The sequence below is a fragment of the Entelurus aequoreus genome, linkage group LG03 (assembly GCF_033978785.1).
Source record: "Entelurus aequoreus isolate RoL-2023_Sb linkage group LG03, RoL_Eaeq_v1.1, whole genome shotgun sequence".
In the NCBI taxonomy this organism is placed as follows: Eukaryota; Metazoa; Chordata; class Actinopteri; order Syngnathiformes; family Syngnathidae; genus Entelurus; species Entelurus aequoreus.
The window spans coordinates 17,461,353-17,476,541 of NC_084733.1; the positions used below are offsets into that span (position 1 = coordinate 17,461,353).

At 37.2% G+C, this 15,189-nt stretch overlaps 1 protein-coding gene across 1 annotated transcript in view; it reads right to left on the reverse strand.

The window, feature by feature from the left end:
• Positions 1-15,189, reverse strand: part of LOC133645581 (phospholipase B1, membrane-associated-like) — a 55,072-nt gene that overhangs the window by 2,852 nt on the left and 37,031 nt on the right. Inside the window, exons 32-42 of the mRNA XM_062040424.1 lie at positions 14,598-14,656; positions 14,462-14,529; positions 14,358-14,401; positions 14,175-14,274; positions 14,034-14,085; positions 12,960-13,040; positions 8,728-8,793; positions 8,033-8,127; positions 6,767-6,848; positions 3,070-3,174; positions 2,892-2,987 (exon numbers count right to left, since the gene is read on the reverse strand). Coding sequence (XP_061896408.1) covers positions 2,892-2,987; positions 3,070-3,174; positions 6,767-6,848; positions 8,033-8,127; positions 8,728-8,793; positions 12,960-13,040; positions 14,034-14,085; positions 14,175-14,274; positions 14,358-14,401; positions 14,462-14,529; positions 14,598-14,656 — 848 coding nt within the window. The remainder of the gene's footprint in view (positions 1-2,891; positions 2,988-3,069; positions 3,175-6,766; positions 6,849-8,032; positions 8,128-8,727; positions 8,794-12,959; positions 13,041-14,033; positions 14,086-14,174; positions 14,275-14,357; positions 14,402-14,461; positions 14,530-14,597; positions 14,657-15,189) is intronic.

Here is a 15,189-nt window from a genome sequence, read left to right on the forward strand (position 1 = left end):
CCTATTCTAATGTTTAAAGTAAAACTGTACATAGCGTTGTCTGCTCGAAAGGATTCTTCATTCATCACTCCAAGCACCGTGTGTAAATTTTACAATATAACTAAACAATTAATACTATACATACTAAACCGTCCCATGTGTGATGTCTGTAGGAGTGTTTTCATGCATATTTGTGCATGCTTTTGTAATGTAATGTAGCTAGTATCGGTAGCATGAGCTAATATGCTAACATGTCTGCGAGTGTTTGTGTTATTATTATTAACTTACAATGGCATTATTTTTGAATTGTTTTAGTTTTTAAAGTCACCAAAACGTGAGCGTGGAGTCTGTTTAGCTGATTGGAGAGCTAGTTTCCACAGCTAGTGGGTCCATGACGATGACTTCTGTTTTGTTTGATCATCCGTTTTACTGCCGTGTTATAGGCACCGTTCGGAAACATTTAAGGTATGTAAATAAACATTTACAAAATATTTTTGTGTAAAAAAACTTATTTCTTAACATATATATCTGCGGCTTATATGGAAACATTCTTTCTTTTAAAATTTAGGGGTGCGGTTTATATCCCGGTGCGCTCTAGAGTCCGGAAAATACGGTATATATTATTAATATTTATTATTAATTTAGTTAGAATAGATTTATTTTAGCATTGCGTGATCATATTTCAATTTATTTTTCATCAATATTTATGAGTCTCTTCTTTTGCAGTATATTTGCTTAGTATTTATATTTGTAATCAGCCTGACCTAAACCTTAATAATAATCGTTGTGATCAACACATGTTTCATATCATTTGACAAGGTTTATCCTGTTAAACTGTAAGATATAATTATTGAATACGATTAAAATCAAGAGTAATTTACCTAATTCAGTGTTAATATTTGGGTGGGCCCTGAGCCACTCTGTAGTGGAAAAGTCAGGAAGGTTAAGAACCCCTGGTGCAGAGGTACCATAGATTGAAGGTGTGATGATAAACATAGAACAGGCGGGGTAGCATAGCGACAAAAAAGGAAAAAAAGCAGTTTACGCCCATCTGTCACGGCTGCTCAGTACAACATGGGGATAATATTCACTGATAAAATACGTTATTTTTTAATGTCCAGAGTCACCTCCCAGTCACATCAGTAAATGTTGACTACACGATATTTAACTTTTTAAATACGGTAAAGGTTTAACTACAAGAGTAAAAGACAATATGTTATTGCAATATTTAATATACAACAATACAGCGATGATGTGATAGCGATACATTTTCATCACTAAATGTATGAAATTGAAAAATGAGAAAATGGATGGGTCTTCACAAAGGGTCGTCTCGCATAGCAAGAAAAAAAAGTTATTGAATTAATTAGACAAACAAGCGTGTCTGCTTAGTCATCTGCGTTTCCTGTTAATGATAGCCTAAAGTAAGTAAACACATTTTACAATGCGTGGCTTAACTTCTTTTTACATCTGTGTGACAGTTTAAAAAATGCATGGATTTTATCAGGCGTTCGTCATTTGTTTTAATATCATTTCTAAAAACTAACATATTGCCGTGGCTAACTTATTTTTACACTTGTGACTTTTAAAAAAGGCATGAATTTTAACACAAGTTCATCATTGTATTTATTATCATTTCTAAAAACTAAAATATTCTAGTGGTTAACTTCTATTTACACTTGTATGACAGTTACATCTAGGGATGGATAGTGTTCCCATTTGAACCGACAAGGTACCAATTCAAGGTACATAGGAATTGATACCGGAACTCAACTACCGGTACTTTTGTGTGTTTTAATGAATATTTTATTTGGTTCCGGAGGACACGACGTCCACAGTTTCCAAGAACAATTTGAAATGTGGACTCGTCAGACCACAGAACACATTTCCACTTTGCATCAGTCCATCTTAGATGAGCTCGGGCCCAGCGAAGCCAGCAGCGTTTCTGGGTGTTGTTGATAAATGGCTTTCGCTTTGCATAGTAGAGTTTTAACTTGCACTTACAGATGTAGCAACAAACGACAGTTACTGAAAGTGGTTTTCTGATGTGTTCCTGAGCCCATGTGGTAATAGCCAGATTTTTTGAAACATGTCTCAGGCATCAAATTCCAATTGAGCTAAAATTTGCAAAAAATAACAAACTTTTCCAGTTCGAACATTAAGTATCTTGTCTTTGCAGTCTAACATATTATAGTGGTTAACTTATTTTTACACTTGTATGACAGTTACAATTAGGGGTGGTTACTGTTCACATTTGAACCGATACGGTACCAAGTCAAGGTACCTGAGAATTGATACCGGGTAATCAATGGTACCAATTTTTGGTACTTTTGTGTGTTTTAATGAATATTGTTTTTGATAATAAAATCTCATATTTTAGTGCAACATTTAAAATAAGCTAATTATGAAAGCTAGTTTTGTTAGCGCTTTTCTGAGTCTCCTTTTCAAGTATGACATTAAGTTGCAATCCCAGTTGCAAGTCCGAGAAGTTAGGTGGCAGTAGTGTATAGTTTATGGTGTTTTGGCGAGTCAGTTCAGTCCTGGCTGAATCTAGTCTTTTGTTGCGCCCTAAAAAGTGTTAGTACTGTAAGTATTGTCCTTTTTTTCACCAGCTGTTTGACTGTAACGTGCATCTCAGTTGTAGTTTTCTCAAAAATAATTTGGAGGTGTTGAAATCGCCATGTAAAATCGCTAATGCTAATAAGTAGCATGTCGGTACATGCCTGTACTGTTTTACATAGGCAAGAGCTTGACCCTAGAACTGATGAATTCCCTGTATGTTTTTCTTATGTGAAATTTGGAACCAGATCAGACTGCATTCAACCCCTAAGAGGTTAGTTCCACGTTTTGAGGTGAGGCTGCAGGACGACCGCGTCCTTCCCGAGCGCTCCGACTCGTCCATCCTCGCTCACCATATTATTCCACATGGCCACAGCCATGTCGGCGTGCCCCCTCTCGCTGAAGTGGAAACAGTCCACAGAGAAGTAGGTGACGTCAGGTCTGCCATCCTGGAGATGAGAGCACACGCTATTGTGTGAATGGTTAGCTTCACTGCTAAATAGGAGTGTGTGTGTGTGTGTGTTCGCTTACAGCGTTCAAAGGAATGATAGAGTTTTTAAAAAAGGGCTGCACCACCACGGCAAAGTCCTCCCTGTTGTCATAGCGACTGCTTGAGGCCAAATTCTCCGTCTCCATCTGGAAGAGACCACAAATTATCCAGAATTGTGGACTGACTCTTCATGTTGTTTTTATGACTAAAAAGTGCCTGCCTATGTCACTTGTGTCCACAAAAAATTTATTTGAGAGCTATAAGGGCTATTTCTTTACAAAAAAAAAAAAAAAAGTTTTTGTTAATGTTGTAGGATTGTTAACTTCTTCATTATCGCTCAGCAGCGTGAAACATAACTTCTCCCTTGTCACACAGCATTTAAAATGTGAACAGTTAATTCCTGTTCAATGCAATGTAAGCTTCAAAATGTAAGCATAGCATATTTGTATTTTCAAATTGTTTTAATGTTAGCGACCGGAAGAAATACCTTTTTACAGCAGCTAATTTAATAATAACTAGATGAGGCAATTCCTGAAGGAACCGTGTGTGAATGCGCCAATGCTAAAGTTGAACTGAAATCCTGGAATTTTTTTTAGAATTGTTGAAATAAAGTACACAATTCCTTAACAAGCTGAATATTTTGAAGTTGGAACAGTTTGAATCAGATGAAAAATGTGGTAAAATTGTGGAATTTTGAAGAACGTCCCATTGATTTCAATGGGAATTTCAGGAAAAGCGGGAATTTTTATTAAAATGGTAAAAAAAACTTGAATGGTCTAAAATGACTTGAAATGGTTGGTGTTGAAATTTTTCAAATAGGTCGAGAAATGTTGAAGTAGTAACATGGTAAATGGGTTGAATGGTAAATGGGTTATACTTGTATAGCGCTTTTCTACCTTTTTAAGGAACTCAAAGCGCTTTGACACTATTTCTACATTCACCCATTTACACACACATTCACACACTGATGGCGGGAGCTGCCATGCAAGGCCCTAACCACGACCCATCAGGAGCAAGGGTGAAGTGTCTTGCTCAAGGACACAACGGACGTGACGAGGTTGGTAGAAGGTGGGGATCGAACCAGGAACCCTCAGGTTGCTGGCACGGCCACGCCGTCCCATATTTTGAAGTCGGAACAGTTTGAATCAGATTAAAAATGTGGGAATTGTGGAACTTTGTCTAATTGATTTAAATGGGAATTTCCCCAAAATTTGGGAATTTCAGGAAAAGCGGGAATTTTTTTTTAAATGGTAAAAAACTTGAATGGTCTAAAATGAGTTGAAATGGTTGGTGTTGAAATTTTTAAAATCGGTCGAGAAATGTTGAAGTAGTAACATGTTGAATTAAGAAATGCCATCCATTTTCTGGATGGATGGCATTTCTCAATTCAACATGTTACTACTTCAACATTTCTCGACCGATTTGAAAAATTCCAACACCAACCATTTCAACTCACTTTAAAATGGTATTACGGAATTCCTGGAATTTAGGGAAAACCAGGAATTTTTCCAGTTAAAAAAGCAACTTTGTTTTTTCTCCTAATTAAGAGGAATGTTTTGACGGTGGAACGGTTGAAGTGGGTTGAAAAATGTGGAAGGAGTAGTCGCCAGAAAAAAGGGTGGAAATAGGGCTTTGGAAAACCAGGAATTCTGGAAAATCCTAGAATTCTTTTGAACTTGGAAAAAGAGTAGTTTGAATTTCCAGGATGGTGGAATGTGTTGAAGGGGGAATTTTTATTAAAATGGTAAAAAACTTGAATGGTCTAAAATGAGTTGAAATGGTTGGTGTTGAAATTTCTTCAAATCGGTCGAGAAATGTTGAAGTAGTAACATGTTGAATGGACAAATGGTATTACGGAATTCCTGGAATTTTGGGAAAACAGGGTATTTTTCCAGTTAAAAAAAACAACTTCGTTTTTTTGTCCTAATTAAGAGGAATGTTTTGATGGTGGAACGGTTGAAGTGGGTTGAAAAATGTGGGAGGAGTAGTCGCCAGAAAAAAGGGTGGAAATAGGGCTTTGGAAAACCAGGAATTCTGGAAAATCCTAGAATGTTTTTGAACTTAAAAAAAGGGTACTTTGAATTTCCAGGATGGTGGAATGTGTTGAAGGGGGAATTTTTATTAAAATGGTAAAAAACTTAAATGGTCTAAAATGAGTTGAAATGGTTGGTGTTGAAATTTCTTCAAATCGGTCGAGAAATGTTGAAGTAGTAGCATGTTGAATTGAGAAATGGTATTATGGAATTCCTGGAATTTCAGGAAAACCGGGAATTTTTCCAGTTAAAAAAAAAACCTTGTTTTTTTTTTTGGTCCTAATTAAGAGGAATGTTTTGATGGTGGAACGGTTGAAGAGGGTTGAAAAATGTGGAAGGAGTACTCGCCAGAAAAAAGGGTGGAAATAGGGCTTTGGAAAACCAGGAATTCTGGAAAATCCTAGAATTCATTTGAACTTGGAAAAAGAGTAGTTTGAATTTCCAGGATGGTGGAATGTGTTGAAGGGGGAATTTTTATTAAAATGGTAAAACGTTTGAATGGTCTAAAATGAGTTGAAATGGTCGGTGCTGAAATTTTTCAAATCGGTCGAGAAAAGTTGAAGTAGTAACAGTAACATGTTGAATGGAGAAATGGTATTATGGAATTTGTGGAATTTTGGGAAAACGGGGAATTTTTCCAGTTAAAAAAAATACTTAGTTTTTTGTCCTAATTAAGAGGAATGTTTTGACGGTGGAACGGTTGAAGTGGGTTGAAAAATGTGGAAGGAGTAGTCGCCAGAAAAAAGGGTGAAAATAGGGCTTTGAAAAACCAGGAATTCTGGAAAATCCTAAAATTCTTGTGAACTTGGAAAAAGAGTAGTTTGAATTTCCAGGATGGTGGAATGTGTTGAAGGGGGAATTTTTATTAAAATGGTAAAAAATTTGAGTGGTCTAAAATGAGTTGAAATGGTTGGTGCTGAAATTTTTCAAATCGGTCGAGAAATGTTGAAGTAGTAGCATGTTGAATTGAGAAATGGTATTACGGAATTCCTGGAATTTCGGGAAAACCGGGAATTTTTCCAGTTCAAAAAACAACTTTGTTTTTTGTCCTAATTAAGAGGAATGTTTTGACGGTGGAATGGTTGAAGTGGGTTGAAAAATGTGGAAGGAGTAGTCGCCAGAAAAAAGGGTGAAAATAGGGCTTTGAAAAACCAGGAATTCTGGAAAATCCTATAATTTTTTTGAACTTGGAAAAGGGTAGTTTGAATTTCCAGGATGGTGGAATGTGTTGAAGGGGGAATGGTTTGAATATGTAGAAAAAATGTGGAAATAGTGTAAATGTGAAAAATGGCCAATTCATTTTGAATGGGAAAAATGTCTAGTAGTCTGAGAATTTTTGGAATTTGCCAAGGGAAAGCCAACGATTCAGTTTGAAGTTGGAACGGTTTGAATTGGGGGAAAAATGTGGAAGGTAGAGTGCAAAATCTGGAGACGAAGAAGAAGTTGTTGAATAATAATAAATAGATGCATTTTGGTGTAGAAAACCATATGTGTGGATGCTTTGGAGCATTCACACAATTAGGGATGGGTACCGTTCACAATTAAACCCATACGGTACCACCAGGCAGAAGTAGTAGTTTCCCATGACAGTGTGCCCCCCCCCTGCAAGAAATTGAAAATGGCACCGTCCTGCTGTCTTTTGTCCATACGGGTGGACTAAAATAAAATGAATTACAATTGATTTTTACACGTGAAGCTATCTGACCTGCACTTCTCGATTGATCCTCTTGACTTCATGCAGCTCCAGGGAGTCATCACTAGGCAGCATAAAGCACGGACAACCCAACCTGAAGGTGTAAAAAAAATTAAAAAATCGTATTTTAACCCAGACATATAATGAAAATTCCTGGATATAACAATAAACGGTAACACTTTAGTATGGGGAACACATATTCACCATTAATTAGTTGCTTATTAACATGCAAATTAGTAACATATTGGCTCTTAATTAGTCATTATTAAGTACTTATTAATGCCTTATTCTGCATGGCCTTATTATACAACCAGTAAGCCATTAACTAGGAGTCTTCCCTCAATAACCTCAGAATTATTTCTTTTTAGTAACCCTAACCCTAACCCTAACCCTTATCTGTTCCCCTAGTGTCCAACTAACTCTAAATTAAGTCTTTGTTACTTTAATAAGCAACTAATCTTTGTTGATCCACCTCTTCTTTGTCAAATTGTTAAAGAGTTTAGTCTTGTGTCATCTTGACTATTGTTCTACAGTCTGGGCGTCTGCTGCAAGTGGTGAGATCAGTAAGCTCCAGATTGTCCAGAATAGGGCAGCAAGGCTGGTTCTTGGTTGTTCACTAAGAACCAATGTGAACCAAATGCATGCTTCTCTTTCCTGGCTAACAGTGCAGAACAGGTTGTCGGCTAATATATTGCTCAAATCAGTAACCGGTAGTAAAACTCCTGCCCAAATAGTTCACAGTAGCACTATACATAATCACAATACCAGGGCGTCCAGTGAGGGGCATTTTGTACTCCCTCGTCCCAGGAAGAATGCTGTACGGAAATCTTTTATTTATAGATCTTTATCGCTCTGGAATAACCTGCCTCGAATTCTCACCAGCATTGAAAGTAAACAGGTTTTTAAAAAGAGAGTAATATTTTATCTGAGTTTTTAAATTAGTCTGCTCGTTGATGATTTGTTTGGTTTTATATTGTGTAGTTATATTTATATGGTAATTATTATTCTGTGACTGTAAATTGTTTGCTTGTTTTTTTATGGATGCTTTTATTTTATTCTATTTAAAAAATAAATAAAAAATTCTTTCTGTATTGTGTAGTTATAATTATATGCTTTTACTTGTAATTGTATTGAATTGTGGACCCCAGGAAGACTAGTGGGTTGTTGAGGCAACCAGCTAATGGGGATCCTTAATAAAAATCAAAAATCAAATCAAATCTAATTAATGTTGAATATGTTCCCCATACTAAAGTGTTACCCAATAAACAATCAACACACTGTTGTAACACGTTGCACCCGAGGCTATCCTTCTTCACCCTACGCAGGGCGTCAAGCTGCAGAATCTCCAGAATGTTGACGATGGTCCTGGGAACCTACAGAATGTAGAATGTACGCATGGACACGTTAATACATTCACACACATGAATAGATTATAAAACTAGAATAAATGGTGATCTTGGACTGCTAACACAGTAGCCATGAATTGATTAACGTGGACCCCGACTTAAACAAGTTGAAAAACGTATTCGGGTGTTACCATTTAGTGGTCAATTGTACGGAATATGTACTGTACTGTACAATCTACTAATACAAGTTTCAATCAATCAATCAATCAATAGAAAGGGGATTCATTTAGGCCCATTCGTAGCGGTTTACCTGACACATGAAACGTGACGAATTGCACTATCCACTTTATCAGTAGAGTGTTGAATATCTTAAAAACGTGTGTTGTGGCAATTTGACCACAGAGTCCGTTGCTATGTGGAGTGGCGCTTAGCATCATTTTCAGCAGACTGCATTGCAAGACGATTAACCCCCACTCTTCCTCTCACGCGAGATCCCCCCAGGAATGTAAAAACACTGACAGCATACCAGGGCAAATAATACACCAGTTCAGCACAGTTGGTACACGTATGGAAGTTAGCTGTTCCTCGTGTATTGACAAATACAGTTCTTTTTGTGCATGAGCTCACCTCTTTGTAGAGCATATCCAAACTCATCATCAAGTGGTAGCTGAAGTTCTTAGGTGACAAGGACGCCTGCGAGTGGTCGAAAAAAACCCGTCAGTAACGGTGGCAATACTGGAATACTCGCTGTTCTGCGAGATTTTGCAGAACAGCCAACAAAGCGTCATGTATGCACCCTTTCACGCAGCTCTGGTGCTACCTCCCAAGCCGCAATATTGTCGAGGTCAACGCCCGTTTCTGCCTCAATGCCTTTCATACAGAACAGTGACCAAAAACATTCTATCCCACAATAGACTGATACTGTATGTCTGCTGTGACTAAAATGTCCAACGCAATTATCAATAAAAGTGATACTAAGTTGTTTTGGGGGCTCTTTAGCGTCACTCTAGTGGCTCCCTGGACCTCTTTCAGAGATGTGTGAAAATGGAAAAAGATGAAAATATATATATTTTTTTTCTGTCGGAGAACAAACATGAAACAATTGTTAGAAATCCCAATGTTTATGTTATACATGCTTCACTGATGACAGCATTTGGCAAGCACCGTTTTGTCCTACTAATTTCAGCGATCCTTGAACTCATCGTAGTTTGTTTACATGTACAACTTTCTCCGATGCTGCCACAGAAATACGTGTTTTATGCCACTCCTTCTTTGTCTCAATTGTGTCCACCAAACGTTTTATGCTGTGCGTGAATGCACAAAGGTGAGCTTTGTGGATTTTATTGATTTGCTGGAGTGCTTATCAGGCATATTTGGTCAATCCATGACTGCAAGCTAATCAATGCTAACATGCTATTTAGGCTAGCTGTATGTACATATTGCATCATTATTGTCAGGGTTGTCCCTGACAGTTTGGTCAAGTTTTAGTTTTCCTCTGCGTTTGTCTTGGTTTCCTGTTTTTAGTTCCTGTCAGCACTCTTATTTTGGTTATTTCCTGATTATCTCCCTGAGTGCTTTGTCCCTTCAGCTGTGGCTGATTGGCACGTGGCCACGCCTGGTGCCAATCAGCCAGCTGCTATTTAAACCTGTCCTGCCCTCCAGTCACGGCTGGATTATTGTCATTTATACTTGTTGTTGTAGCTCTGTCTACTACTGTCCACTCTGCTCCTGTCTTAGTTCCTCCTGCTCGTTTCTTGCCACGTGAGTTTTGTTTATTCGTGTCACAGTAAGTGTTTTTGTTTCTTGTCCACAGTTAGCCTTTGTGCTATTTTAGTTCATAGTCTAGTTTGTTCTCCGCCTTGTGCGCGCCTTTTGTTTGTTCCCTTTTGTTTGTTTTTTGCCATAGTATTTAATTAAATCATGTTTTCTCGCACAATGCCTGCCGCCTTCTCTGCATCTTGGGGTTCGTCACCAACAAACTCTGACAATTATGCTTTGTTTTTAGGTATATTTTAGCTCATTTAATTTCCATTACTTATGTCTAGGGCTACAACAACTAATCGATTATAAAAATAGTTAACGGTTAATTTAGTCATCTGTTTGTTGTTGGATCTATGCTATGCGCATGCGAAGAGGCTTTTTTGTTTTTGTTTTGTTTAAATATATATATTTTTTTAAATAAACCTTTATTTATAAACTGCAACATGTACAAACAGCTGAGAAACAATAATCAAAATAAGTATGGTGCCAGTATGCTGTTTTTTTCCAATAAAATACTGGAAAGGATAGAAATGTAGTTTGTCTCTTTTATCCGATTATTAATCGAAGTAATAATCGACAGATTATTCGATTATCAAATTAATCGTTAGTTGCAGCCCTACTTATGTCCTCTGTGTATTTAATTTATATTTTCTTGTCTCATGACACATTATCTGTATGTAATATTGGCAGCATTACTCATAGTCGTTTGTGTGCCATGTTGTTCCAGAACACAGCAAACGTTACCCAGCTTGCAAAGATTGTAATACATCTATTAGAAGAAGAAAGCCTGCTGTTTCCTGAAACTTGGACACACACATCTATACCTTTGGCCATTCTGAGCCAGTCATTTCCAGAAGTTATCTCATCCTCTGAGAAGCCTCCATTTTACTAATGATTTCAAAATTGTGTAGAATAAAAATTTAAAATACAACATTTCTGTCAACGAAGATTTGCGTCAGCCTCTGATAGTAGGCTAATATACACTACCGTTCAAAAGTTTGGGGTCACCCAAACAATTTTGTGGAATAGCCTTCATTTCTAAGAACAAGAATAGACTGTCGAGTTTCAGATGAAAGTTCTCTTTTTCTGGCCATTTTGAGCGTTTAATTGACCCCACAAATGTGATGCTCCAGAAACTCAATCTGCTCAAAGGAAGGTCAGTTTTGTAGCTTCTGTAACGAGCTAAACTGTTTTCAGATGTGTGAACATGATTGCACAAGGGTTTTCTAATCATCAATTAGCCTTCTGAGCCAATGAGCAAACACATTGTACCATCAGAACACTGGAGTGATAGTTGCTGGAAATGGGCCTCTATACACCTATGTAGATATTGCACCAAAAACCAGACATTTGCAGCTAGAATAGTCATTTACCACATTAGCAATGTATAGAGTGTATTTCTTTAAAGATAAGACTAGTTTAAAGTTATCTTCATTGAAAAGTACAGTGCTTTTCCTTAAAAAATAAGGACATTTCAATGTGACCCCAAACTTTTGAACGGTAGTGTAGCTAATATAGACACTTACATCATGTGTTGCCTTCATTATAAAATTTATATAAGGCTTTTAATTTTTTTATTTGCCGTACGTTTGACACCCCTGTCCTATGGCCACCTAGTCTGGTTTAAAATGTAGCTCAAAGATGTAGGTAATGGGTTTCACTATGTAAAATGCTTTGAGTCTCTAGAGAAAAGCGCTATATAAATATAATTCACTTCACTTCGCTTCATTCCTGGGAAAGATTTGGCCCCAGTTAAATATAGCCCTGGTTTAGATGTTTCCAAAAGGCAACCTTCGTGTCAGAGGGCAAATCTGAGGGGAGGTCAGAGTGTGTTGACTTGTGCGTCATCTATGTCAACAAACAAGGTCTGACACTGTGCAACAAGCCTGCAGAATGCAGGCTGAAACAGAGGAGGAGGAAGACAGAACATAATGCGTCCATTCAAAGGACGCCATGTCTGCTCACGTCCCACCAGGGCACAATAAAAACATGTTGGACTTGACAAAGCTCCATTATTACACACTGCATTGCTCTGTGCTGTTTGGAGGGTGATATCATTGGTCAGCTCTTGAAGAGGAGGACATTAGACAAACACAAGTAAGGACTGTAAACATGTTGCATCATCCTCGTAACAGAAGGCCCAGCATTTTTTGAAAGCCTGAAAGCAGACTATTGCTTTAAGCAGAACATTATTATTAATATTGCTGTATGTGTGTGGCGGGCTATGAGCTTCAAGCACACCTGTGAAGTGAAAACCATTTCAGGTGACTACCTCTTGAAGCTCATCGAGAGAATGCCAAGAGTGTGCAAAGCACTAATCAGAGCAAAGAGTGGCTATTTTGAAGAAACTACAATATAAAACATGTTTTCAGTTATTTCACCTTTTTTTGTTAAGTGCATAACTCCACATGTGTTCATTCATAGTTTTGATGTCTTCAGTGACAATCTACAATGTAAATAGTCATGAAAATAAAGAAAACATTATTGAATTAGGTGTGTCCAAACTTTTGGCCTGTACTGTACATACACATATATATACTGTACATATACACATATATATTCTGTACATATACACATATATAAATACATATATACATATATATGTATATATACACACATATATATACAATCTTACACATATATATACACGTGTATATATATATATATATATATATATATATATATATATATATATATATACATACACACACACATATATATAATCTAGATATATCCTAGATATGTTAATCTCATTTTTAAAATGTCAAAAACCTTGAGGGTTTAACCCCTTTTTTTTGGAATTTTTAAAAAAAAGCTGCTTTCAACCAAACCCATGCAATAATGTGTTTTTTTAGTGTGTGTGTGTGCGTTCGTATGCGTGTGTGTGTGTGACCTGCGTGCGCCAAAATTATACCCAGTTTTTTGTATGTTTCTGTGTGAAAGTATACAGTTTCAGCAGCCGCTTTCACAAAGAAATCCTGAATATTAGATGTGGCTGCGGGCACTTCAGGGAGCCGTTCTTCTATGATGGACACAGAACGGCAGCGTAGTTGGAACAATGGTGTCTCCTACAGGCTGTGTGAAAGGAGCTGACTTACCCGGTCGTTGCAGTACTGACACAGGTCATTGCCACCAATAAACAGGGTCACCAGCTTCCAGTCGTTAGCAAAGTCCACAGTCTGTTTACATTGGGAAGGTTAAAAAAATAAATACATTTACATATACATATATATATATATATATACATATACACACATATACATATATATACATATATACACTACCGTTCAAAAGTTTGGGGTCACCCAAACAATTTTGTGGAATAGCCTTAATTTCTAAGAACAAGAATAGACTGTCGAGTTTCAGATGAAAGTTCTCTTTTTCTGGCCATTTTGAGCGTTTAATTGACCCCACAAATGTGATGCTCCAGAAACTCAATCTGCTCAAAGGAAGGTCAGTTTTGTAGCTTCTGTAACGAGCTAAACTGTATTCAGATGTGTGAACATGATTGCACAAGGGTTTTCTAATCATCAATTAGCCTTCTGAGCCAATGAGCAAACACATTGTACCATTAGAACACTGGAGTGATAGTTGCTGGAAATGGGCCTCTACACACCTATGTAGATATTGCACCAAAAACCAGACATTTGCAGCTAGAATAGTCATTTACCACATTAGCAATGTATAGAGTGTATTTCTTTAAAGTTAAGACTAGTTTAAAGTTATCTTCATTGAAAAGTACAGTGCTTTTCCTTCAAAAATAAGGACATTTCAATGTGACCCCAAACTTTTGAACGGTAGTGTATATACATAAATACATACATATATAATTAGAAAATCTCTGAAAAGTGTATTTTTTAGTTCAGTAGTTGAATTAAAATAGTGCAACTGGTATATTTAAAATATTATTCTCTACACAGTGAAATATTTAACCAATGTATTTTGTCATAGCTTGCAGCTAATAAGAAAAAAAAACAATTCAGCAAAATAAAATGTGAAAAATTATCAAAAGGTTCATTATGTAAAATCAAAAATATAGTACATCATTTATTTTTAGTTATTTTACATTTTTTAAATACTTTTGATGCCACATATGAGACTCACTATGTAAAGCGCTTTGAGTCACTTGAGAAAAAGCGCTATATAAATGTAATTCACTTCACTTCACTCACAGTGTCGTTTTTCATCGTGTCAATCAGGCGCCTGACCTGCGCTGGGATTCCCCTGCAGTGTTTTGAGACATTATTATTATTATTATTATTATTTCATGAGCACAGGGAATAAATATTGCAAAGCTATAAAATAAAACTCACGACACTTTGGCTCCCCCTACAGACATATTGAAGCCGCTCCTCCTCTTTCCTTGACCCTTTGATACTCCTTTCAGGTTGGGATTAAACTTCCTAAGGATGTCTAAAGTAACAGCATGTGTTATAAAAAAAAAAAAAAGACCCCATGCTGCCTCCTAGTGGCATGGTTGTGCATTACGTGCTTACTGGCTAAGGTGGTGACAGTCTCAAGGGTTTGATCTCCTCCAATGCTGTAAAAAAAACACATAGTAAACAAACCACAGAGGCTGGAATCCATTGTCATATTTTACCTCCATGACACTCCTCGGTACTCCGTTGTAAGCTGCAGCAGATTCTTTGCCTTCGCGCCAAAGCCGGTCTAATTACGAAAGAAAACGTTTTGTTTGTTGTCGTCTTGAACAATTGTTTGTTTTCATGCAAACTTACCGTGACCGAGTCTCCCAAAGCGGCCGCCACCTTGATGTCAGCTGGCCGCACTCTGTGAGCTGACAAGGAGCAATGAAGTCATTCAATGGACAGCAGATGTTCAACACCGCAGCCCCTTTTACACAGTCTTTTAAAAACCATCTGGAAATACCACATTTTCCGTTAACAAGGCACTGCTCTGGAAAAGTTTAATGTTTTTCCCATGTTACTTTTTTTGTAGGAAAAGCACTGACCTATTTGACACTACCTGTAAACACCTACTTTTTGTATTTTGTATAAAAGGCACTGACCCGCTATTTTACACTATCTATAAACATAGACTTCTTTTCATGGTCCTTTTTGTACAAAAAGGCTATTTCTCAGCCCTCTGAGAGGAAACGTTTTTTCCTTGTTACTTTTTTGTATAAAAGGCACTGACTCGCTATTTAAGATTAAAGATTAAAGTACCAATGATTGTCACACACACACTAGATGTGGTGAAATTTGTCCTCTGCATTTGTCCCATCCCCTTGGGGAGCAGTGGGCAGCAGCGGCGCCGCGCCCGGGAATCATTTTGGTGATTTAACCCCCAACTCCAACCCTTTGTTGCTGA